Below are 26,939 nucleotides of genomic sequence, written 5' to 3' on the forward strand. Positions count from 1 at the left end.
ATCTTAAACTACAAGACTTCCGGAAAAGAAGAAAAGGGAATTAATTGTTCCTGCTGGGTCCCTAGGCCGGAGCCGCAGTGCGCCCGCCCCTAGCTTGACTTCCGCCAAACCTCGGCGGGTTCCCGGGAAGCCTCGGCTAGTCTCGCGATGCCCCAGGCTAAGGCGAGACCTGGGTGACTGAGAACTGGGCAGTGCGCGAGCTGATGACGAAAGCGGAAGTGCTGGGGCCAGAGGCGGGACGAGAGCCCGGAGGGGCCCGGGATTGCGGAAGTTTTGTGAGGAGGGTAAGGGGCTCTCGGGGCTCCGTGTGGTTTCGAAACAAATTCCAGAAGAGAGGCCGCTGCTAGGGGTCCGAGAGTCCCCAACCTGTGCTCGTTTGGGGCTACTCCAGGCGCCACTCGACGTCGCCGCTCTTGGTCCCGTGCTCTCGTTCCTCCGCAGGGAACCGCCTCGGGTCTCCGCCATGGCGTCCACCTCGAACAACCTCCAGGTAGGACTGTTCTCCCACCCCCCTGGAGGGCTGGAGGCGCGGGGCCGGGGGCGGAGGGCGGGGTAGAGGGAGGAGGAGGGCGGCGCCCAGCCGCAGGTCGGGGCGGCCGGTGCTTTCCGCTCGCTTTCGGGGTCTCCCTCTGGCTTTCGGAGACTCCTGACTGATGCTGAGACTTTCCTTTTCCCTTAACCAGCCGCCTTTGAAGCGAACTGGGCAGCGCTGTGAGCAGACGCTTCCGTCTGTGTCAGAGAGAGTGGGAAGCACGGAATGTGTGCAAAGCTCTGCGCTGGACCAGTGGAAAGGGGGGCGGTCCTAGTTGGCGCTTCGTTCCTCGGGCTGGTGCAGCAGAGCTCTTCCCTTCGAGCTGTCAAGCGAATAGAGACGGGGGAACGGTCTTGGACTCGGAAGAATCCGTGGGTTCATTGAGAATATGCGTTTGTGTGCACTCCTCTGTGGCTCCCAGAGTGTAGTGTATAAGATCAGGGGATGGTTTTGAATTACCTTGTGGCTCCACCTCCCCGCCCCACCGCAGTGAGCATAGTATTTTGTGCACCAATCAAGGAGCCCTAAAATTTTAGACTTCATCGTTAGGCCTCTGTGGAGCGGACATTGAGAAATTTCTGGAAGTGTCTCCCATCCTCAGAGTGGATCTGGGGCTTCGGAATGTGACTTGGCCTCGAGCACTTGGGTTTTCTTGTTTGCGGTAGGAATCGATGGGTGCCCTGCGCTGGCTGCTGCGGGGTGGCAAGTGTGGAAGCAGGCTGACCACCGAGGAGACTGGGCACTAGTATTGACAAGTGCGATCGTGGATTTAACCAGGGCGGGAGCTAGGAAGGTGGTCAAGTTGTATCCTAAAAGAATTACTAGCACTCCCAAACCACGCAAGACACAGTTAACTTCATTTCAAATTAAAAATGCTAACAGACACAAGGGTGAAGTGGGGCATTCAGCAGGGAAAATCATCATCCTTGATTTAAGGCTTAACATGCGTTGTCAGTACAGTAGCAACATGTGGCTGTTTAAATTTTGCTTATAGGAAATTTAAAACTCACTCCTCAGTCACACTAACCACAGGTGCACAGAAGTCGTGGCTTCTTGTGGTTCCTGTATTGGACGGTGTAGATGCATGTCCATGAGAGAAGGGTTGGTTTAAAGTCAGGGTACTGTGTTTGGAGATAGATTATTAAATACTGGTTGTAAGCATTTTACTTTAACGAAGGTCAGTGTCGTGCCTAAAAGAGGGCTGACCTCGAATGAGACTGCGCCCGTGGTGAGTGGCACAGTGAGTAAAAATAATAGGAGAAGAAAATTACAGCCAGAATAAGAAAGAACTTATTTCTGCACATGGCTTAGCCACTGAGCCTTCCTGATACATTTTTATATGACCAGGCACATAACCCACCAGATGACCACATGCTACAACTCTGAGACCTTTATATTTTGCCTAGTTTACCAAACTTTTGAAAATTTAGCTTTAAGCTCAGGCTAATTGAGCTGTGAAACAGGTAACTTCTACTTTTGTCAATTTGAAAGCATATGACTTCTGTTCTTCCTTGCTGCTACAAAACAGGGTGCGTGTGCCCCAATGACAGCCTCTTCTCCCATTTACAGCTTTCATTCTTTCTCTGCAATCTACTTCAAAATATAATATTCTTACATGTGATTGGTTTGGGGGTTGTTTGAATAATTTTTTCTTATATGAGTTACATGCTTACTTTTAATATAGTAGAATCATGACCATTTTTTCCCCCTTACAGGCTCTTATTTCTGTTGCATACAGTTTTACGACCTAAATTAATCCAGTTGGAATATTTAAATAAACCATGCTTGTTTTTTACGTGTATGTATATTTAAAAAAATTAAAGATAGTTTTTTAATGAAAATTTTACTTTGACATAATTATAGATTCATACTCAGTTGTGAAGAAATAATCAGAGATCCTGTGTACTCCCTGTCCCGTTGCCTCACATGGTGGCATCTTGTAAAATTGTAGTACAGTATCACAACCAGATGGGCACACCGATCCATTCTACCAATCGTGTTCAGATTTCCCCACTTTCACTTGTACTAGTGTGTATTTGAGTGTGTGTAGAGTTCTGTCAGGTGTAGGTTCAGGTATCCATCACTACCATCATGATATAGAATAGTTCTATCCATAGGGATCCCTCCTGACCTTTTATAACCACAGTCACCTAACGTCCCCTGTAAACCGCCCTCCCCCACCCCCCCTTTCCCTACCATCTCTGTATCAGTAGTTCCTTTTTGGCACTGAGTAATACTTCATGGTAGGGATGTTCCACAGTTTACCATGCAATCATTGACGGACATCTGATACATTCATGTACAAGTTTGTGCATGAACATAGGTCTTCACTTCTATGGAATAAATGCCCAGTAGTGCAGTTGCTGGTTCATATGGTAGTTGCAAGTTTAGATTTGTTTGAACAAACCAGTTTCCCAGAGTGGTTGTATCATTTTACATCCTACCTGTAGTATATGAGTGATCAATTTTTCTGTATCCTCGCCACTATTTGATATTGTCACTGGTTTTTATTTTAGCCATTCTGATAGATGTGTAGTGACATCTCATTGTGGTTTTAATTTGCATTTCCCTAATGGCTAATGATGTTGAACATCTTTTCATGTGCTTATATTTGTATATCCTCTTTGGTGAAATGTCTCTTCAGGTCTTAAGCCCATTTTCTCCTTAGATTCTTTTTATAACTGTTGAGTTTTGCGAGTTCTTTATATATTTCACCTCCTGTTTTCATAGGTCGATGCTCAACCACTGAGCCACGCTGGTTGGGCCCAAATACTACTCTTTAGCTGGGCATGTGGTTTGCAAATATCTCTCCCAGTCTGTAGCTTGTCCTTTTAACAATCTTTTACAGACCAAAAGGTTTTAAATTTGATGAAAAAAATTTTTTTTTCTTTTATATATTGTGCTTTTGGTATTAAGTCTAAGAACTAAGATTTTATAGTTTTATATTTTAAATTTTATATTTAAGTCCATAATCCATTTTGAGTTAATTTGTATATAAAGTGTGGGGTTTAGGTTGAAGTTTAAGTTCTCTCTCTTTTTGCTTATGGATATCCAGTTGCTCTTATACCATTTATTGAAAATTCTATTTTACTGCCATTTACTTGCTTTTGCATTGTCATTCAGTTGGATGTATTCGTATGAATTTATTTCGGGGAATTTTTTTTAACAAAAAATACTTCAAAAGTAGTCTGTGTGCATTATGGACATTTTTAGAAGATGCGGAAGTAGAAAATGAAAAAATTAAAGTCTTATCAAAGATAAGTTCAGTTAAATTTCCTCCCCATCTTTTTCCTGTGCTTTTTTTTTTCCTGTTGTTCCAAACAGTTGAACTTGTACTACATGTAAAAATTGTTTCTTTCCAAAAACTTTAATTATAAATATATTTCATGTTACTAATGTTTCAGGCCTAAGCCGGCAGTCAGACATCCCTCTCGCATTCCAGGGCTCTCACAGTCCAGGACCCCTCGCTCCTTACCACCCACCTGCAGTGGAGGCAGGAGAGGCTCCTGCCACCTTCTCTGTGCTCACCATGAGCCTGGCTTCTGGCTGAGTGGTGCTCCCCCTGTGGGAGCACACTGACCACGAGGGGGCAGCTCCTCTGTTGATCATCTGTCCCCTGGTGGTCAATGCATGTCATAGTGTCCTATCGTTCTGCTGGTCATTCTGCTGTTTGTATATTTGGGTTTTATTATATAGGATGTTATTGTGATTTAGAAAAAAGATGGATTTGTTTTAAGGTTGTATTTTTTTAAAACGACTTTCCATATGATTATTTACTTCAAACTTATACTTATGCTTTGATTTTGATGGTTTGATTTCAGTGGTGTGATTCTGATGGTATGATTTTGCTTCTCCTCAAACAGAAAGCAATAGATCTTGCTAGCAAAGCAGCCCAGGAAGACAAGGCTGGGAACTATGAGGAAGCCCTTCAACTCTATCAACATGCTGTCCAGTATTTTCTCCACGTAGTTAAATGTAAGGTCATAGTTTGTTTCTTTATTTAAAAACACCAAAAGAAAATTTAATCTATTTCATTTATGAACATTCCAATACAATGCCAGAAAATTCTAAACTATCAATTTGCAAATATATATACTATAAATACAATATGATATATTTATAAATATATATGAAATATATAAAATATAATATCAGTTTGCAAATATAAATAAATCCTACTAGTTTTCTAGAATCTAGACAGGTTTTGGGTATTCAGCTAATAAATCTGCACAACTATTATAGTTGTTACTTTGCATACCTGAACATGTCATATAGTCAGTAGAAATGTTTTTATTTTATTATACCCAATTTATGTAATCTGAACCTTCTCATCTTCTAAGCATCTCTTTGAAAATACTGTTTTTAAAAAGGTTGGGAACCTTTTTTTCTTTTCCATGTATTTTTCGAATATTGGATGTTCCGCATGTGTCAGGCACTGTTCCTTCCAGGCATGGGGATCCAGCAGTAATGGAAAAGTGGGGAAAATCTCCTGCCTTCATGTATCTTAAGTCTAATGCTGAACAAAGGTGAAATAAGATGTTAGAAAAGACATCTTTCTGGTAAAATTCAAGTTATTTCTAAATAAAAAATTTTAGCAATTGGATAATTCAGCGTTTTCTTTTGAGTTTCCTATTTAAGTTTTGAGATTTTTCTGTCAAATTAAAGTGAAACTAAGAATGAATTATAACATGCAAAATGTGGGGCCAATCCCATGCACTGCGTATATTGCTGAAGTCTACTTTTCAGGTAGCTCTCACAGAGGCCTGCCCATATGTAGTAAATTACTATGTTGTTGGTACACATAATATATGGGATTTCTATCACTGTTTATACTCTGAAATAAAGCTTATGTAGACATTAATGGAAATTGTTAATGTTGCTTTATTTCTGTTTGTGTTACTGGTTTTATATGAGACTAGAGGCCCAGTGCACGAAATTCGTGCATGGCGGGGCGGGGGTTCCTCAGCCCAGCCTGCATCCTCTCCCATCTGGGACTGCTGGCTTCTAACCACTTACCTGATCGCCCCTAACCACTCTGCATGCCAGCCTGATCGCCCCTTAATTGCCCTCCCCTGCCGGCCTGATCTCCCCTAACTGCCCTTCCCTGCCCCCGCCACCGTGGCTTTGTCCAGAAGATGTCCGGTCTAATTAGCATATTACTCTTATTAGTATAGATAAGCAGCTTTCAACTATCTATATAAAATGTAAGGGAAGAGAATAGATATTAAATAATTTCTTACTATCCAATATTAACTTAAAATATTCTAGTGCCTTGCTCAGATCTATTTCTGACTCAAACCCACTGTTGGCCTCTGAACTTGCTGAGAAGGAATAATAAAGATTGACAATCCTTGGTTAGGATGAGCTAAATATAATCTTCCTCCCCCAAAATGGATTTTCGTTGTTTAAAAGTATATCTAAGGCCCTGAAAAGTGTTGCAGTGGTTAGAGCATTGGCCCATGGACCAAAGGGTCTCAGATTTTATTTTCAGTCAAGGGCATGTAACTGGGTTGCAGGTTTGGGGCACGTGTGGGAGGCAACCAATCAATGTAACTCACCTCGATGTTTGTCTCTTCTTCCCTCTCTCCCTCCCACCCCCTCCTTCTCTTCCTTCCACTCTCTTGTGTGACATCGCCCTTAAAAAATTCAGTGGAAAAAATATCCTCGGGTGAGGATTAACCAACATAAAATAAGTATATCTAAGAGCTTAAAAATATCTGGATGGAACACTAATGGAAAAATCTCTCTCATTTCCCTTTGATAGATGAAGCACAGGGTGATAAAGCCAAGCAAAGTATCAGGGCAAAGTGTACAGAATATCTTGATAGAGCAGAAAAACTAAAGGAATACCTGAAAAAGAAAGAGAAAAAACCACAGAAGCCAGTGAAAGAAGGACAACCGAGTCCAGCTGATGAGAAGGGGTATGCATTTTTTTTCTTTTTCTTTTATTATTTTTTGTACACCCCAGTGACCAGACATTACATAACTTAATACGTGATCATCCCAATAAATCCTGCACCCATCCAGCACCATGCCTAGTTACTACAAATTACTGACTATATTCCCTATGCTGTACTTTACATCCCCATGACTATTCTGTAACAACCAATTTGTACTTCTTAAGCCCTTCACCTTTTTTCAACTAACCCACCTCCCATCTGGCAACCGACAAAAAGTTCTCTGTATCTATGTGTTTTCTGTTCTGCTTGTTCATTTTGTTTGTAGATTCAATTGTTGATAGATATCTACTTATTGCCATTTTATTGTTTATATTTTTTATCTTCTTCTTAAATAAGACCCTTTAACATTTCACATAATACTGGTTTGGTAGTGATGAACTCCTTTAGCTTTTTCTTGTCTAGAAAGCACTTTATCTTTCTATTTTAAATGATAGCTTTGTGGGGTAGAGTAATCTTGGTTGTAGGTCATTGCTTTTTACTGTTTCGAATATTTCTTGCAACTTCCTTCTGGCCTGCAAAGTTTCTGTTGAGAAATCTACTGATAGTCTTATGGGATCTCCGATGTAGGTAATTAATTGGTTTTCTCTTGTTGCTTTTAAGATTCTCTGTTTGTCTTTAACCTTTTGCATTTTAATTACGATGTGTATTAGTGTGGGCCTCTTTGAATTCATCTTGTTTGGGACTCTGCGCTTCCTGGACTTGTATATCTGTTTTGAGAAGGGGTGTGTATTCTAGAGTGTTAGATTTTATTGTATCAATTAAAAGATAAAATTAAATTGTATTTGTGAAATAAATTTCTTTCATTTAAACTAGGTATTGGCAAACAATGGCTCATGGGCCAAGTCTGACCTGCAGCCTGTTTTTATAAATAAAGATTTGTTGGAACAGAGCCTTACCCATTCATTTACCTATTGGCTATGGCTGTTTTTGTGCTGTACCAACAAGGTTGAATAATTGCAACATAAACTTTCTGACCATATAAAACCTAAAATATTTACTGTCTGGTCCTTTATAGAGGAAGTTTCCCAACCCCTACTTTACCAAGCTTAGGGACAATATACCTCAACTGACCCTCCATGACCACTTGGTAGTAGTAGGAAAAAACATTTGTAGGAATGGTACTCGTTCTTTACCCTCTGGCCATTATATAACATTGAAGTTTGAAATTATAGGAATGATATGTGAATTAAATTTTTGATTAATAGTATTGACTTTTAGTCTGTACTAACTACATGGACAAAAAGAAAAATGACTCCAATAATGTGAATAATTTTTTGGATATCTTATGTAAAGTTTTTTTATATGAATTTGCTTTATATTTGCTTTTATTTTGTCATTGTGAAGAAATCAACACAGCATTATTTATAAACATCTAAACCAGTGGCACACGCCCCACAGAGGGGCAATTTGATTTTTAAGGGGGACAATTCAAGAATGAGTTATTAACAATGAATTTTTTGCATTTTTTTATGGTTCTAGGGCCTCATATACAGTGTATAAATATATATTGTGACATATTTATGCATTTTAGTTTTCTATTAAAGTTTTGAAACTTTATTTGCTATTTTTTCATATCACTTCATATTATTTTAATAATTCCTTCCTCAGTACTTCAACTGTTCTTTCGTTCTTTTATTTTTCTCTTTCATGGATGCCATGTTCTTTGTAAGCTTGTTTAGCCCAAGTTAATGGCCTTTTAGGCTTCCTCCACGTGAATAGGAATTCACTTTTTGAATAAGAATTGTATGTCACAGTAGGCATCGGGATTTTAGAGATGCTTAGGTGGGGCATGACCAAAAAATGGTTGGGAACCACTTATCTAAACTCAATTTTGGAATGTCTTCCCAGATGGGAGATGTATCACTAACAGATGTAAAGTTCATTATTCAGTATGTTCGGGCCAAGTTCGGTGCTGAGCAGTGGGAACATACTCTACGCAGATCCTCTGACCATTCTGTTAATTGGTGCCAGAAGTGGTTCTAGATGACAACACACTCTTAAGAAGATGAGATTCTGGGGAGGGGTTATTTGCGTTTGAAGGCAGAGGTTCTGGTTAGCTTTAGAGGATATAATACTCGTGGTTCATGGTATGCAGTGGCACAAGCTACTTAGCCAATCCCCTGTGGTCACCAGGAATGGAGAGCCTTGAAGGCAGTGTTTTGGGAGATTGGGGCTACTACCGTAGGCCAGTTTGAAGGACATGAGCAATATGAGAACTAGAGTTAACTAGCTGCTTCAAACTACATGGGAGAGCTTGAACAAAATTATAAGCTCAAAGGTGTTATATCTTCTGTTCAAGACATGGTCAGGGAACCAGGGATTTTTTGTGACACCGAAGAATATTTTACCTTCTGCAGCTAATAGCATTGACATACAAAAATCAGACCCCAACTGATCTTGTGGATTATTGAATGCCAACAGACATTCAACTTCACCAGGTTTCTTATATAAAAGTGGGACATTTATTGGAAGACTGAGTCTCCAAACTTGAAGTGAAACTATTGTGAAGAATTCAGTTAACTTTGAGAGCCTGGACCCCCAACTCTTCTTGAAACTCCCTTGCCAGCAGAAATGCCCTTTCCTCCCTGAGAGTTGAAGCTCTTCTGGTCTTACTTGAAGATGCTGTAATGTGCTCTGCTGAGATGGCTACCTAGCAAAGGGATGCCAGTTCTGAATTGAACTGCAGGACCTACTTTGGCTAATTTAAGTAAAGGGGATTTATTATAGTGTATTACCTTACAGAGTCTGGGGGCCAGAGAATCCAGCTTGGGTTCCATACTGCTAGAAGAAATGCCCAGCTCCACCAGGTTCGTTCCGACAGAGACCCACTGCTGCCAACTCCCCTGTCAAGCACTTACAATGCCAGGGAGTGGGGTGTAGCTCCCTCAGCAAAGCCAATGCTTTCACCCACAGGCGTGCCCTTGCATGCAGACCTCATCTCAGTTGCTTGCTTGCTTCTTGGAGAAACTTTGGTCTTATGTGGAGCCCTAGCTGCAAGGGAGCCTAGGAAGGGCAGTGCTATCAGTGTAGCCTTTATTGTACCAAGAATGCATGGTAGAAGGAGGTTGACCTGAGTGTCAAGTGAATCACTTTGCAGTCTCTACCTTGCTCATAGACCCACCATCCTGGGAAAACCAAGGCATTCCTATTTTGGAATAAAACCTGTCAGGTGTTTTATCTGCCTTTATATCTTATATTTGAAAAATGATGTAATATTCTATATTTTGCTTTATTTTTCACTCAACCTTTCAGTAAACCATTTCTACATTTTTATCAGGATTGCAATCTACACTAATAAAAGAGAAACATGGTAATTGGTGTACGACCGCTACCCTTTTCATTGGCTAATCAGTGAGTATATGCAAATTAACTGTCAGCCAAGATGGCGGCCGGCAGCCAGGCACTGAAGCGAGCACCAGGCTTGCTTGCTGCAGACTCCAACGTTCGCCGCCTCACTTGCCAGCCTCTCAGCTGCAAGTCTAAGCAACTATATACTATGTTGCAAATAAGAAGGTAAACAAACCATCAGCCCTCCTCTGTGCCTGATAGGGGGGAGCTCCCCAATCTCCTGACTGCCCTGCGGCTCTGTGTGTGACAGGGGGCAGCGCCCAACGCCCCTGATCGCCCTGTGGCTCTGTGTGTGACAGGGGGCAGCGCCCAACGCCCCTGATCGCCCTGTGGCTCTGTGTGTGACAGGGGGCAGCGCCCAACGCCCCTGATCGCCCTGTGGCTCTGTGTGTGACAGGGGGCAGCGCCCAACGCCCCTGATCGCCCTGTGGCTCTGTGTGTGACAGGGGGCAGCGCCCAACGCCCCTGATCGCCCTGTGGCTCTGTGTGTGACAGGGGGCAGCGCCCAACGCCCCTGATCGCCCTGTGGCTCTGTGTGTGACAGGGGGCAGCGCCCAACGCCCCTGATCGCCCTGTGGCTCTGTGTGTGACAGGGGGCAGCGCCCAACGCCCCTGATCGCCCTGTGGCTCTGTGTGTGACAGGGGGCAGCGCCCAACGCCCCTGATCGCCCTGTGGCTCTGTGTGTGACAGGGGGCAGCGCCCAACGCCCCTGATCGCCCTGTGGCTCTGTGTGTGACAGGGGGCAGCGCCCAACGCCCCTGATCGCCCTGTGGCTCTGTGTGTGACAGGGGGCAGCGCCCAACGCCCCTGATCGCCCTGTGGCTCTGTGTGTGACAGGGGGCAGCGCCCAACGCCCCTGATCGCCCTGTGGCTCTGTGTGTGACAGGGGGCGGGGCCACAACCTCCCTATCTGCCCTGCTCTGTGCCTGATAGGGGGGAGCTCCCCAATCCCCTGATTGCCCTGCGGCTCTGTGTTTGACAGGGTGCAGCACACCAACTCCCCCTGATCGGCCCTGCTCTGTGTGTGACATGGTAGAGCCATAACCTCTCCATCGGCCCTGCCCCGAGTGTGACAGTGGTGGCGCCCCAACCCCCTGATCGGCCCTGCTCTGTGGGTGATAGAGGGTGGCGCCCCAACCCCCCTCCACGGGCCTTGCTCTGTGTGTGACAGGGTAGAGCCATAACCTCTCCATCGGCCCTGCCCCGAGTGTGACAGTGGTGGCGCCCCAACCCCCTGATCGGCCCTGCTCTGTGGGTGATAGAGGGTGGCGCCCCAACCCCCCTCCACGGGCCTTGCTCTGTGTGTGACAGGGTAGAGCCATAACCTCCCCATTGGCCCTGCCCTGAGTGTGACAGGGTGCAGCGCCCCAACCCCCTGATCCACCCTGCTCTGTGTGTGACAGGGGGCGGCGCCCCAACTCCCCAATCGGCCCTGCTCTGAGCCTGACCAGGGGCTGCACTTAGGGATTGGGCCTGCCCTCTGCCACCCGGGAGCAGGCCTAAGCCAGCAGGTCGTTATCTCCCGAGGGGTCCCAGACTGCGAGAGGGCACAGGCCGGGCTGGGGGACCCCCCTCCCCCCGCCCCCCAAGTGCACAAATTTTTGTGCACCGGGCCTCTAGTGTATTCTATAATATGCTAATCCCTGTAACTAATTGAACAAACATTCTGTTTTCCCTGTTGTGAATAGTGTGGGCATGATTAGCCTTGTAGTCAAATCCTTTAACTCATCTTAAGTTATTTCCTCAGAATAAATTCTTAGTTATGAAATATCTGGGTTGATCTGCTTATTCTTTGGGCTCAGTTCATTTTCATCAGAAGCTTCATTTATCCTTTGGAAGCCCTAGACTAAGGATTATAGACCTTTGTGCCTTAAATAATGAATAATGGTTTTTTTTCCTCCTAGTTATGGCTTCTTGTTCTAATATATAGTTTGCCTGGTTCTAGTGTTTTTATTGTTGTTTACAGCTCTTCTGTAATTCATCTTAAATCTTTTGTGGGATGAGGTGTGGGGTATGCATTTATAATTAGCACATACATAGGTATGTCATGGGAATTTGGAGCTAGATCCTGATTTCATTCTGGTCTTTTTGCCCCTTTCCTGTTCATGATTCCATATTGATGGATAATATGCCTGCTTAATAATTTACTTAATATATTCTTAAAAGTAATAAAATAAGCATAACTTTTCATGTGAATGTCTCATTTTGCCACTTATAATATTTCAAGTTAATCTTTTCTTCATGTTTGCCTTATTTTGATAGCAAGGAGTGATCATTTGAATATATTAAATTCTTTTTATTAGGAATGACAGTGATGGGGAAGGAGAATCAGATGATCCTGAAGCAAAGAAACTACAGAATCAACTTCAAGGTTGCTTTAGATTTCATTTTTAAATTTACTATGTTATTTTTAAAAAACTCAATAGTGAATTGTCTATTTGAATTGCTTCCCCACCCCCCCACCCCCCACCTTGTATTGAAATAGGTTCAAGAATTGGCTTTGGTTTCTAGTGGTCACATGCTGGTTTTCATAGGATTTTCTCCTTAAGGTCTCTAATGGGTTGGGGTTTTTTCCGTGAAGTAAAAATATTGTTTGGTTTTTTTTGCCTGCCTTAAAAAGCCTGTCAGATTTTTTATTTTGTCTTGTTTTTCCCCTGTTAAGAGAAGGTAACATTTAGACTAATAACAGACTACCAAATCTGAGGGTATCAAAATATCCTGTCAGAAACAGAATGAATTAGTACTTACACCTGGCTTTTGTTGTTATTGCTGTAGCTTATTTATTGATGATTTATTTCATGTTTCCTACCTGCTCTTCCTCATCTGCCTTTTTTATTCTATTTCAGCACTGCCCTTTATATTTCTTTCTGTCTACTTTTTACCTTCCACACAGAAGAAAACCCTTTCATTCTCCTCAACTATAGTGGCATGATGGAGGGAGCATAGATTTTGGCTCCATTCAGATTTGAATTCCATCCCAGGTTGGCCACTTAAATCTAGAGCAAGTTCCCTAACATCTCAGAGTCTGAGCCCCAGCTCTAAAATAGAAATTAATATTTTTGTTTCAGGGCTAGTAAAAGATTTCTGACAATGTAAAAACTGCCTAATATTATAGTTAACAAATTCTAGGAACTCAATAAGTGGTAGCTCTGTGTATAGTCATCTATTTAATTGCTGGCTTCTTTAGTTACTGAGATTGGATTGTTTTTTAATATGTTAATGATGCTTTTTCAGGTTGAATTTTATGTATTTTGTTCATTTGAATCTTGCCAAATAGAATGCATAACTGGGACAGATTTCCATTATATAGGCTCAGTTTGGTTCGTGAATGATGAATAGTCTCTTCATTTTGTAATATTATATCTGTCTCGTCTTGCCAACTCCACTGGGATGTATAGGAGGATACTATAAGGGCAGTACCTTAAAAACACTAGTTAGTGAGGATATTTTATATGCCTAAAACTTCAATGGTGGATGTAGTCCAAGGATAGAACTAAGTTTCCATTGCCCAGGGCAATGGGGACACACACTTCGTACGTACTCAGTAAGTTTGGTTGAGCAACCCAGTGGTCCTGTGCCGAGTGGCCTTATTTCAGTTGTAAGGCAAAAAGCTTTCTTCTATCTGTTCTGTGCAGTAAAAATTAAACAACTAATTGTATAATAAGTAGTACAATGAAAAACTGGATAAATTTATATATTATTGGAAACAGTCAAATTATTTGACCTTTTTTTTAAATCCTCACCTGAGGATATTTTTCCATTGATTTTTAGAGAGAATGGAAGAGAGAGAGAAAGACGGAGAGAAATATTGATGTGAGAGAAACACATCAATTGGTTGCCTCCTGCACAAGCCCTGACCAGGGCCCAGGCCGGGGAGGAGCCTGCAACCGAGGTACTTGCCCTTGACTGGAATCAAACCCAGGACCCTTTGGTCTATAGGCCGACACTCTATCCACTGAGCCAAACTGGGTATGGCTGACCTTTATTTTCTAATAATCCTTTCCCCTTTTTAATTTTACAAACCATTAAGCAGTGTCTAATAATTAATATTACTTTTATTTAAGTAATCTTTTATCACTAAACATTCCAAAGTCCCCTTTAAACTTTAAGAAAAAATGTGTTAGTTAGATGTGAAGATTGATTACAGCATATTTAGAAAATTCATAGCAAAAAACTTTAGTTGACCAAGTTTGCTTGCTTACAAAGTAAATTTACTTTTGTTAACTAACATAAATCCTATCTGCTGATGTAAATTGTTTCCTTATGTAGAGTTACTAAACTGAATGGAACATAGAAACGAAAAAGTGAATTGGCTTTCTCAATTCATATTTAGTCTCAACTTTTAGAGTGCAAAGAGTGTTTATGGTTTTATTTAATTTTAATCTATAGCTAATGATTTTCATAATTTAGGAAAGTTTCAGAGAATAACTACTCTTAGAATAATAGGTGATATTTTCTAATGAGAAGAAATAACCCATAAAACTAATTTCATAGATAACAGTACATTATGTAAGTGGTAGTGCTCTATCATACAATTACACATCACCTTGGAACAAACTGCTTAGTGGTTTGTAGTTGAGCAATTTCTATATACTGGAAAATTGGAAAAGCTTTTGATGAAAGATAAACTAGAAAGTTTTGCCAATAGTTATATTAAAAGATTCTTATTGTGACAATTGCTATAGCTTTTGAATATATGGTTTTTTAATTGTTTGGCTTTTGTTTAGCAAATCTCGGGATACTATTGCAAATCTACAAGAGTACATTTTCTCTCTTGCCTCCATTATACCCTTCCCATCCCTTCTATCCATCTGTCCATCTATCTGTCTGTCTTCAGTTAAATTTGTTAAGTGTATTTTCTTTCTGTGGTTAAAGGAGAGTATTAGATCATCATTTTTTTGGGGTGTTTGGTTAAGAGGAGAAATAGTAAATCAACTCCCATTGAATGAGCACTTTCAATACTCCTGAATTTGTGCTGTAATGTAATGTTTGGTGCTTTTCCAAGTACTCTAATATTTATTATGTCATTTGACTCTTACACTAACATGTCCGAGGACCTTGGGCGGATGTAGTATTTTTACTTCACAATGAGGAAGCAGTCATAGGAAAGTGAATTTTCCCAGGTTCCTGACTGCTCCCTACTCCCAACTACTTCCTCATCACACTCTTTCAAAAAGGCTTTTAATACATCAGTTTTTTCCAGACAATTTTATAATACACTTATTTAACATCATTATTTCATGTTGTCATCTACATTTGATGAAATAGTCCTCCTTAATTTAAAGATGACATAATTTTTTTGTAGGTGCCATTATTATGGAGCGACCTAATGTGAAATGGAGCGATGTTGCTGGTCTTGAAGGAGCCAAAGAAGCACTTAAGGAGGCTGTGATATTGCCTATTAAATTTCCTCATCTTTTTACGGGTGAGATGGCTTTTCAATAATTTTTTCGGATTTTTCAAAACCACATTGATGATTGAAGTAGAGCATAGTGAATTCTTGTCACCATGTTATCATTTGTTACCTTAAATAAATTCTAAGGCGGTGTTACGCTTTTAAACAAAGATATTTATTTCACATACATACACATATGTTTAATATACATACTGCAAAAACAATCGGAATGTCAGCCAGTAGGGCACAGTGTAAATCGCCAGCATGCAGTGGAATGCTGTACACTCATCAAATAGAGTGAACATCAATATCTAATGAATGTGGGAAGATGTCCACGCATATTAAAAAGGTCAAAAAGCAAGTTATAAAATATGTGTAGTATGATTCCATGTTTGTTAAATAAATGCATGTGCTAAGAAGTAGGTATAGACGGAGTGATATAATAAGATGGATGATTTTTACTGTTTTTTGCTTTTTTTTACTTTCATCTGAAATTGTTTGTAATGGACATGTACTAGTTTTATAGGAATATTTTCATTTTTTAAAAAGAGAAGTAAGAATTACTTACCATTTTCAGATGAAGTGTGTATCCCCTAGTGGCAGAGGAGAATGTTGCTAACCCGCCACCTGGGTAAAGTTGAAGTTACAGCTCCAGCAGTGATTGATTTGTCTGTGCCAGACCATTCCTTCTCCTTGTCCTTTTCATGACTGCTAGCCTATGTTTGTGATTTGGCTATACCCATCGTCTGACAGTGACACAGAGGTTTTTTTTTTTCTTTTAAAAACAAGCTGGTTTATGTAGAGAGCAAATCTGTGGTGTTGGCCTCAAACTGAACAGGTCTGGACAGTGATGTCGTATAGAGCAGTGATGAAGAGCAAAGAACACCTGTCCACCTGTTGTCCACCTAGCTCGAGGTATGACTTACAACCTAACTTCAGGAATATGAAACTAACAGTATAAAAGTTGGCATCATAATCCTATAAAGGTACAAGTACAGTTGAGTTGACGTCATTTTATATTACTTATACCAGTGTTTCTCAAACATGAGTCATTTATGGGGTCATCTTCATGAATTTTTTCATGCACATGTGTCATTAGGTAAAAAATATTTTTCTTTAAATCGCTCACTTTTAGAGCAGATCTTTATTTAAACACAGCATAAATATACGGAGACATGCAGAAACCCATAAGTGTTCAGCTTCATAAATTTATCACAAAGTAAATACGCCTGCATAATCATCAACTGGATCAAAAAGTACTACCGGTAGCCTGGAAGTCCCTCTGCCTCTTTCCTCCCCATTGATAATCACTCTCAACTCTGAACACCATAGATTGTTTTGCCCATTTTTGAACTTTTAAATCATCTCACTTATTTTACTTAGTAACTTTATTTTAAAAGACTGCTTTGTGTTTACTACAAATGGAAAAATTAGTGTTTGTCTAATACACATTAAAAAGATAATCATTTAGCCTGGCCAGTGTGGCTCAGTGGTTGAGTGTTCACCCATGAACCAAGAGGTCACTGGTTCGATTCCCAGATTGGGCACATGCCCGGGTTGCAGGCTCAATCCCCAGCAGAGGGCGTGCAGGAGGCAACTGATTGATATTCCTCTCTCATTGATGTTTCTATCTCTCTATCCCTCTCCCTTCCTCCCTCTCTAAAATAATAAAAACATTAAAAAAAATTTTTTAAGATACTCATTTAAATAAAAAGTATTTATATATCACCTAAAATCATTTTAAATGCTACCAGTGGTATGTGTACCACACTTAAGGAACACTGACTTATAATTGCAGACATTTAAAATAGGAAAATAGAATTTAAGTAACAGTTGAGGCTTTTGAAAACAATAAACATAACAATATTTAGTTTTGCCAATGGTCATCTGTATATCATTCTTTTGCAGACACTATGTACCCATCCACAATTTGCTCTTAGCAGTTTTTTAATGTATATTTGATATTTTATTTCCAGGTGTAATCTAGCCTGATTTATTTTAAGCATCATTATAATTTCTCATTAGCAAAATTGAGATACAAAGAATTGATTTGTTCACGTTTTATTTTAGGAAAACTGGGGTTTAAGGTAGCGTCCCTTATCATTGCCCAATTATTTGAAAAAGGATATGTAACCTGTAATAATAACCTGTGCTTCCTGGTGGGATCAGGGATTGGGCAAAATTTCACAAGGGGTCAACCAAATCTGTTAGTTTCATTCCTCCAAAGGTCATAAGTGTTTAAAAGAAAATATTTCCAGCTACTTTTCCCCTGTGGATATAGTTTCTCCAACAATATTTTATTTTATTTAATTGATTGATTTGAGAGAGAAAGAGACATCAATTTGTTGTCCACTTATTTATGCATTCATTGATTGATTCTTGTATTCCCCTGACCTGGAATCAAACCCACAGCCTTGGCGTGTGGGGACAGTGTTCTAACCAAGTGAACTACTTGGCCAGGGCTCTCTGACAATATTCTGATATCTAGCAGTGCACACAGTGTTTGTCAGAAATGCCTTTTAACTTAGCTCTTTTTCTACACTAGACTATGAGCCCGTGGAGGGCAAAGATCCTTTTGCATTCGTAGTTCTCTATCTGCACATTGTGGTTTCTATACATAGTGGTTGAATGAATGAGTGAGCAAGGAAATGAACTTCCTGTTAGCAGGATCGTATTCATGTAAACTCACTTTTGACAAAGTGGTCTCTAAAAAGAGCAAATAAAATATATTTAAGATTTATCTATGATTTATTTTTTAAAATTTTTATTCTACTGATAGCTTTAGAGTGAAACTTCCTCACAGCATGGATGGATGTCTCTGGTAACTGAAATCAACAGTCTTGAAATTCTCATGTTATATTTCTTACACAAATTTTAGGCAAGAGAACACCTTGGAGGGGAATTCTCTTATTTGGGCCACCTGGAACAGGAAAGTCCTATTTAGCCAAAGCCGTAGCCACAGAAGCAAACAACTCAACATTCTTTTCGGTACATTCCTCCCACCTTGTTTCCAAGTGGTTAGGTGAAAGTGAAAAGTAAGTAATAAATTGATTTTTTAAAATTTCTTCTTTACCTACTAGTCACTATTTCACTCTATAAAATAATAAATTCTTAAATCATTAATAGACATTCAGAGAATTGACATCATATAGGTATTCTTTTCTCTGTCAAATCAGTCCCTACTTTGGAATTTATTTCACAGGAGAAAGATAACATCTATGTATAGTTTAGTAAATTGTAAAGTGGATTATCCAAATGTAGCATTCTTATTTTCTGGACCAAAACATGATTAAGCTTTTTCATTTATAGAGTTCCTATAATATTGTATATTGTTTTGTTTTCCTCTTTTCATTAAGCCATGTGTTGTATACTATTTTCCAGAAACTGAAAGCTTTTATTTATTTTTAGGCTAGTTAAGAACTTATTCCAACTTGCCAGAGAGAATAAACCTTCCATTATCTTCATTGATGAAATCGATTCTCTGTGTGGTTCAAGAAGTGAAAATGAAAGCGAGGCTGCACGTAGAATTAAGACGGAGTTCCTAGTTCAAATGCAAGGTGGTGTCACTGATTTCTAAAATAGTTTCTATTTATTCTACAATCATTATTAAAACAGTAATGTAAAACTTGAGCAGAATTTGTTCATTCTAACAGACTGTTTCATTATGCCGTGTTTCATTCTGTCTTCCATCCGGTTGTAATCATCTTGTGGGACTTGCTGGTATAAATAATAAAGAGATCTATATATTCGCTTATACCAGAAGCAGTATCAGTAAAAGGAATATGTAGATTTCAAATGAAATCTCTCAAGAAATATTTTGAAAAGAATATTAATAGTATTTGTCCAAAGTCTAGGAGATTTGAGTCTTGGGGAAATTTGCATCATATTTTAGTAATTTGATATTTGATTCAATATAGTTTTTTTCAGAGAGAGACTCTCAGAATGAGGTACTTTGATGTTAATGTATCACATTGTTAACTGGACAGAGAGACAAGGTTTAACGAACACTAAAACAACAAATTATTAAAAATATTGCCTATTTTGATGCAGGTGTTGGTGTGGACAATGAGGGAATTTTGGTTCTGGGAGCTACAAATATACCCTGGGTTCTGGATTCTGCCATTAGGCGAAGGTATGATGTGACAGTAAATATCTTATATCTAACTGAAGATGTAACAAGTGAGTAAGAATTTCCATTCTGTCCAGTGAGGAATCATTCTGATAGGTTTGCAGAATGTTTTTTAATGTTCCCTAACCCTGTTGCCTTGGGGAAGGGAGACAGGCATCTGTTTGTTTGCTTTATTTGTTTGCTATATTGAAGATACGAGATTTTCACACACTGGAATCTTTCACATTGGGAAAGATAATATCTAATATTTACCTTTAGTTTTGATTAAGGCACTGATGCTTCAAAAATTTATAAATATAGTTTGATATTCCAGTGAAGAACCGTCATGTAAAACTTTAGCAAAATGACAATAATACAAGTTGAAGAATTATAACTGAGATATATTTTCAGTTAAAAAATATGTCTGTAACTTTTAAATTGCATATGAAACTTGAGCTGCAGGTAAGATATCCACTCTGACAATATTTTACTGCTTCACAATTCCCTGTTTCATTCATTTACTTTTACATGGTAAAAATTATCATTTTAGTTTTTGCCACTCTTATTCCATCCACTTGATGGTTTCCCAGGATGCTAGATTACCACCCTATACCAAGAAAGGAAATGTGCTGGTTATTTTTTTTAAATATCTTTTGTTGTTGTTGTTGTTAATCCTCATCCGAGGATATTTTTCCATTAACTTTTAGGGAAAGTGGGAGAGAGAGGAAAAGGAATTCATGACCTGAAACATCAATGTGAGAGAAACACATCAACTGGTTGCATGGTGGTGTGTGTGGGGGGGTGTGTAACCCTTTGGTCTGCAGGCCAACACTCTATCCACTGAGCCAACTTGTTATTTTTTAAGATGGCTTAATTCTGGGCCCATCTCTGGAGATAATGACAACTTTTTAGATTCTTGTCATTGCCACAGAACATTATCTAAAGAAAAGAAAAAAACATCTTCACAGACCACTTAAATCTTTCCCCATTGCTTTCTTCCCATCTCCAAATACTGAAATTCTAAGAAGGCAAGCAAAATTATTGTTACTAAAACCTGGTGCTTAATTATGATACAGTAGAATTATTTGTTCTGGATACCCATTATAATAAAGTGGACATTTTGTATAATAAATATGTCTATTCTAAAATATTTTGAGTACGTTTTCAATTTTGAATTTAGAGAATTATTTTGTCATCTCTTGTTTCATGTTGTTAATTATATTAATCTTTTGATCAGCTCAGAGTATAATTCTATGGGAAACTGTAATCTTGGAGGACATGTCATGTCATGAATTCCAGGCATATAAATACTATGGCAAGATAACCCAAAAATCATGTGAAAAAGACTAACCAATTTCAGTTGGTTCCCTGGCTATTCTGGTTTTATTTGTTTTGTGTTGCAGGCATTTTACCTTCGTTTAACTTAAATACATGTTTAACTCTAACACATATGGGCCCATTTAACTTATTCAGCTTAACTTTGTACAAATGAGAATATCTAAATATCTTGTTTCTTAAAAATATCCTAATTTTCAATTGAAATGAAATATATATAGTAATATCCTTCATGTAATGTTTTTCATTTTAAGATTTGAGAAACGAATTTATATTCCTCTGCCTGAGGCCCATGCCCGAGCTGCAATGTTTAAACTGCACTTGGGGACCACTCAGAACAGTCTAACAGAAACAGACTTCCGAGATCTCGGGAAGAAAACCGAGGGTTACTCAGGGGCAGACATAAGTGTCATTGTGCGTGATGCACTTATGCAGCCTATTAGAAAAGTGCAGTCAGCCACTCATTTTAAAAAGGTAAGGAATTTTTATCTGTCCTTCATATGGTTTTAACTGTGTGTGTGTACGTGTGTGTGTGTGTGTGCTTGTAAGTGTGTACATGTGCATGTTTTTTTATCTTAACTTATTTTCTCCCTGTGATCATTGTAAGAAATTTCAAAATACAGAAAAGCATCAAGAAAAAAATAAAATCAAGCAAGATTTATCCCATCACCCAGAGATAATCAATTTTTGTTGTATATTATTCTATTTCATGTTTAATGAAACATGAAATAATAGTATATTTTCAAATTTTCTGATAATGGCCTAAATCTAATATTTATTTAATTTATCCAAATAAATATTCTCAACTACTCTTTATTCCAGGTTCAAGGACCTTCCCGAGCTGATCCTAATACCATAGTGGATGATCTCTTAATGCCCTGTTCTCCTGGGGACCCTGGTGCCATTGAGATGACGTGGGTGGACGTCCCTGGGGATAAACTTTTGGAGCCAATTGTTTCCATGGTTTGACATTTTGTTTCATTTTTGGCAAAAGTCATAAACATTATATTTTGTAATTTGTCAACTATAAAAATTTTCAGTTAATGTAAGATTAGCTAGAAAATGTTAGCATAATCAGGTATATTTATTTAATACGATCTACTCACTTAAAAAGTAACTTAAGAGAAGAAATAATCATCTTTAAAATGTTTTTTTAGGCTTTGAGAAAAACCTTAATTATCAATGAATGAGTTATTTTTTTAAAAACACAGGCTTCTGACCTTACAGGTCTTAGAGTTAGATATTATTACCAAAATGCTCATATATATTGTGTAAATTATTGTCAAGCCTTAACTGAAAAGTAGGGCTGGTGAAAAATTTTCCCCCTGAATCTCACATTTGGTAAAATATCCAGAAACCGTAATGTAGGTATCATAATATTCATAGTAGTGTTTTTCTATTTCATTTCTCAAGGCTTTATAGAGAGTTTAAATAATGCAGTGCTAAAAAGAATTCTGAAATAATTTTATTTAAAAAATTACATTTCTATTTATATTGAAGGAGTTAAAATAATTCATAAAGCTTGATTTTGTAAGGCATATCATTTCTGAGGGAACTTATTATGATTGAAAAGGTTCATTTGTATGTTTTCTTCTTAATAAACACTCAGTTTTGTTTGTTTTTTAAATGTATTTTATTGATTTTTTACAGAGAGGAAGGGAGAGAGATAGAGAGTTAGAAACATCGATGAGAGAGAAACATCAATCAGCTGCCTCCTGCACATCTCCTACTGGGGATGTGCCCGCAACCCAGGTACATGCCCTTGACCGGAATCGAACCTGGGACCTTTCAGTCTGCAGGCCGACGCTCTATCCACTGAGCCAAACCGGTTTTGGCAACACTCAGTTTTTTTAAATCTTCTGCTTCCGTCACAGATATTCAAAGAGCTTTATGGTAGAATGAACAGTAACTTCCAGGAGAGAAACTTTTACATGATATGTAGACATAAATATAAAGATATATGTGAACATATATATATGTATATAAATATATGTGTGTGTGTGTACACATATACACGTATTTGTGTTAATCATAATGTTTATCTGAGAAGTTATTCAGAAACCCTTTTATTGTTTCAATCCTTGATTTATTTACTAGTCCTGGTTCTTTTCATCATTTTCATACTATTTTACAAGACACAAAGTGATAGCCTAGAACTTAATTTTTTAACAAATCCCTAATATTAGCCTATTTTTTTACCATTTTAATTTTAAGTAATAGTTAATTCTGATTTATTGATTTTGATCACATAGTATTCTGTTTCACATAAGTATAAGTGACTGAGACTGCTTTTTTGAAGTTGCACTTGGAAAACCCCCCTCTTGTTAAAGGGAAAAAAAACACAGTTAAGGCTGGAAGAGAGATGGGGGCATGTTTTGGAGGGTTCTGATCCTCAGGCTCAGAGGACTGACTACTTCTGGTGGGTAATGAGGATCTATTGAAGGTTGTGATTAGGACAAGGCAAGCAATCGAAAGTTTCTATGCAAAGGAATAACATGGTCAAAGCTCTCCTTTAGAAGTATAAGAGTTTGTCAGTAGTTTATGGTATTCAGGTTTGACCTTAGTTGAAAGTCAGTAATTGTGATGATAAAGCAGTGATTAAATCTATTACTAATACTCCCCTCTCCTTTCCCTGACAGGGTGATATGTTACGATCACTGTCTAGCACAAAGCCTACAGTCAATGAACATGACTTGCTGAAATTAAAGAAGTTTTCTGAAGATTTTGGCCAAGAAGGCTAAACCAAAGACATGAGGAAGATGTTTACTGTGTGTGTTCTTTCTGTGGAGGGATTTTTGCCTTTCTTGGATGGCATTCAGGTTATTTCCAGTAAAACACTTTTACCACAGGGAAACATAGATCTCACTTTGCATTCCTCTACATTTTATATGTATTTTTGCTCTGTTACCAATTAAATGCTCTTATTAACAAAAATTATAAAATGATGGGCTTTGAAGAAATGAGTTCTACATGAATGGCAAAAAAATAGAAATTACCCAGTAAAAAGAGAATTACAATTGCTTGAGATACAAATTTTTAAAATTGTTATGAATGGTGGTCTTTGTAAAAAAACATTTATCTTTCTTTTTTACTAAAATGAAATAGGGCTTATATCATATTTTTTAAAAATTCTTAAACATCTTTTTCACATTGTAAATTTATTTACCTTATTAAAAATGATAGAATCTTTACTCTCAGGGATGGGTAATAAAACAGCAAAGAGACTGGTCTTGAAAGATTTTGAATTGTGTTCTAGCCAAGGCTCATTAATTTTTTTTGGTAGGTTGACATTTTTCTTTGTGTAGATTTAAATAATTTCTTTTAAATCTGCAAGCTTTTTATTGATTTCAGAGAGAGGAAGGGAGAGGGTGAGAGAGAGAGGAATATCAATGATGAGAATCATCTATTGGCTGCCTCCTGCACACTGCCTACTGGGGATTGAGCCCGCAACTCAGGCATGTGCCCTGACTGGGAATCGAACCATGACCTCCAAGTTCATGGGTCAATGCTCAACCACTGAACCACACTGGCAGGGCAAGCAAACTTTTATATTTAACTAAATAATACCTTTCACTGTGCAATCTCAAGAGAAAGACTTTCTAAATTAGGCATTCTCTTTATCTTGAAGGAGAAAATTGTCTATTTCAATTGTGTCTTTTTGTAGCAAGATTGACCCAAACCAGTAGTAAATAAATATATCCTTTTTGAATAATTCTGCCATAAAATACTGTTATGGGAACCAGTGCTAAAAGGAATGGGCTTCATTTGGATTATGGGAAGTGTCTTGTGTGTGATGTTGGTGTGTCTGTGTACATACATATATATAATTTTTAATATAGAGTAGCACGGTTCTTTTACCTTTTTTAAGTTCAGGGAACAGTGTGTCCTGGTCCCACATATGTTGTCAGTGTGTGATGCTTTGTGAAGCTTTAGAAATAACTGATGTCTCATTCAATAATAAAATACAAACGTGATACTATGTTATTTTAATATTTTCAAATAAAAAATCTGAGGGTGTGTATTGCACACTTTAGCATCAACACTAAGCTGTGCCTTGTACATTTGCATTTGCTATACATGCAAAGGATTATTAAGTTAGCTAAAATGAGGTAGATACCTTTATTACTATAAAGCTCTACCTTGCAAATACTATAGAATGACTTGTGTCTTAAAGTATATTTGCACATTTACATATTATGCTAAATGGTTGCCTTAGGATTTTCTGTACAGATTGTTTATGTTGATATTAAATGGAAATCATAGGCCTGAAACATGTTCTTACGTGAAGTAAATTGATATAACCTAGTATTGTCTGTATTCTGTGTATGCTTCTTTATTTTGGGGTCTTCTGTATAGGAAAAAATATTATCCACAATGATTAGATACAAAACATAATTTAAAATGACTACATCTGTTTGAGTCTCTGCTTTCCATTCTTTTGAGTCTACACCTAGGAGAACTGCTGGATCATGTGGTAATTCTGTGTTGAACTTTTTGAGGATCAACCAAATTGTTTTCCACAGTGACGGCACCAATTTACATCCCTACCAGGAAACACAAGGGTTCTAGTTTCCCCACATACCCACCAACTCTTGTTATTGCTCATTTTTGTTTCATTTTGTTTGTTTGTTTTTTATATTAGCCACCTTAATGGGTGTGATGTATATTTGTCATTTTTTAAATTAGGAAAAAATGTAATCACAATTTATGTAGACCAACAATGAGGGTAATAGCAGTAGGGATGTAACCCCATTACCAACTTCTGCTATTCATTCAGTCATATTAAGAAAGCCTTTTACAATTTTGATGTTTTTCTCATCGTGGATTTTCTTTTGCATTAATTTTAATTTTTTGAAAATATTGTTTATCTTAATTACTGAATTGTTTGGCCTCTCCTTAAACTTTGTGCCTGAGTAAGTGCCTCAATTCCTTCACCCTCGTCTCATCCTGCAGTATTTATAGATGAAAGCACAGTTGGAGTTACAAGAAATAAGGTCCCATTTACTTAGCTAGGGCTCTCTTTTTCTAAGCCTATCAAATTAGTCGCCACACGTATTTTACTCTCCAGCCTTTGAGCAAAGAGCTCCTGCTGATGGGCAGGGCAGGGCTGGTTAGCACAAGTAGCAACAGAGTCATCATCAGGGGTATCCTAAATGATTCTTGACTTACACCAAAAGTAAGCTTTTTTGTAGTTGGGCCTAAAATCTAACCAGGTTTATTTTACCTTTTATGTAAATAAAATGCAAAGAATTTGAGGAAAGTACAGACTACATCTGGATTTTATAATACCTAAGAAGGGAAATTGTCAGGAATGTGTTGGGCAATATGTGTTGTTACAAGTTGGATTCTCCAGGAGCCAACAAAGGTGGAGTTTGGGGTCAGGATGTTTACTACAGATCAACACCTGTGAACAGAAAGGGGAGGGAACACCTGGGCAGAAGAGGAAGTTAATGTAGAGTGTTCCTGTGTAATTTTTACAAGCTTTCCCTAATGTTAACATCGTATGTAACCATGGTATAATCAAACCAAGAAATTAACGTTAGCACAATCCCATCAACCACACTACTGCTTTATTTTGATTTTACCAATTTTTCCACTAATGTCCTTTTTCTGTTTCAGGATCCAACCCAGGATGGCATTTAGTCATCGTATCTCCTAGTCTCCTTTACTCAGTGATGTTGCCTCAGTCTTTCCTCTCAGGAACTTGAGACACTTTTTTAGTGTTTTATTTATTTTTATTATTTATTTATTTTTGAACGTGAGACACTGGAAGAGTATTAGCCAGATATTTTGAAGAATGCCCCTCAATTTGGGTTTGTTTGATGCCTTCTCTAATTAGACTAAGGTTGGGAATTTGGGAGAATAACACCATATAAGTGATGTGCCCTACTAGCGTATCAAATCAGGGGGACATGATATCAACATCTTATTCTCAGTGATGTTAATTACCCTCGCTCGTGATTAATAAGGTGTCTCGGGGGGCGGGCTTTCCACAGAAAATTACTATTTTTCCTTTCCACACACTGTCCTTCAGAAGCTAGTTGCCAAGTCTTGCCTTCGAGGAAGGAAAAGGAAATTAAGCTTCCCTCCTGGAGGGAGAGAAATGAAGAATTGTGGGTATATGTTAAAATTACACAGTATTTGGTAACTATTTGGGGGAAGATCCATTGAGAGTGCATTATTCTGTTTCTCCATAATTTTTTACCCACTCACTGTCGTTCTTGCCTATAGCAGCAATTATTATCTGGTGTTTTATGGTG

At 38.5% G+C, this 26,939-nt stretch overlaps 1 protein-coding gene across 3 annotated transcripts; it reads left to right on the forward strand.

Annotated features, from left to right (window-relative positions):
• The first annotated feature begins 183 nt into the window (after positions 1–183).
• Positions 184–23,751, forward strand: VPS4B (vacuolar protein sorting 4 homolog B (S. cerevisiae)). Of its 3 annotated transcripts, XM_005881786.2 has the most exons (11): positions 189–490; positions 4,396–4,507; positions 6,297–6,453; positions 12,145–12,212; positions 15,147–15,266; positions 18,115–18,271; positions 18,645–18,793; positions 19,287–19,368; positions 20,934–21,153; positions 21,502–21,642; positions 23,319–23,751. In XM_005881786.2, exons 1-11 carry the CDS (start codon positions 464–466, stop codon positions 23,418–23,420), a joined length of 1,335 nt encoding a protein of 444 aa, XP_005881848.1. In that variant the 5' UTR covers positions 189–463; the 3' UTR covers positions 23,421–23,751. The 3 variants fall into 3 exon arrangements, with proteins under 3 accessions (XP_014385136.1, XP_005881848.1, XP_014385137.1); XM_014529650.1 differs by lacking the exon at positions 15,147–15,266 and having other exon boundaries at positions 184–490; positions 23,319–23,613; XM_014529651.1 differs by lacking the exon at positions 21,502–21,642 and having other exon boundaries at positions 23,319–23,613.
• The last annotated feature ends 3,188 nt before the right edge of the window (positions 23,752–26,939 follow it).

This window comes from Myotis brandtii, unplaced genomic scaffold (genome assembly GCF_000412655.1).
Source record: "Myotis brandtii unplaced genomic scaffold, ASM41265v1 scaffold69, whole genome shotgun sequence".
NCBI lineage: Eukaryota > Metazoa > Chordata > Mammalia > Chiroptera > Vespertilionidae > Myotis > Myotis brandtii.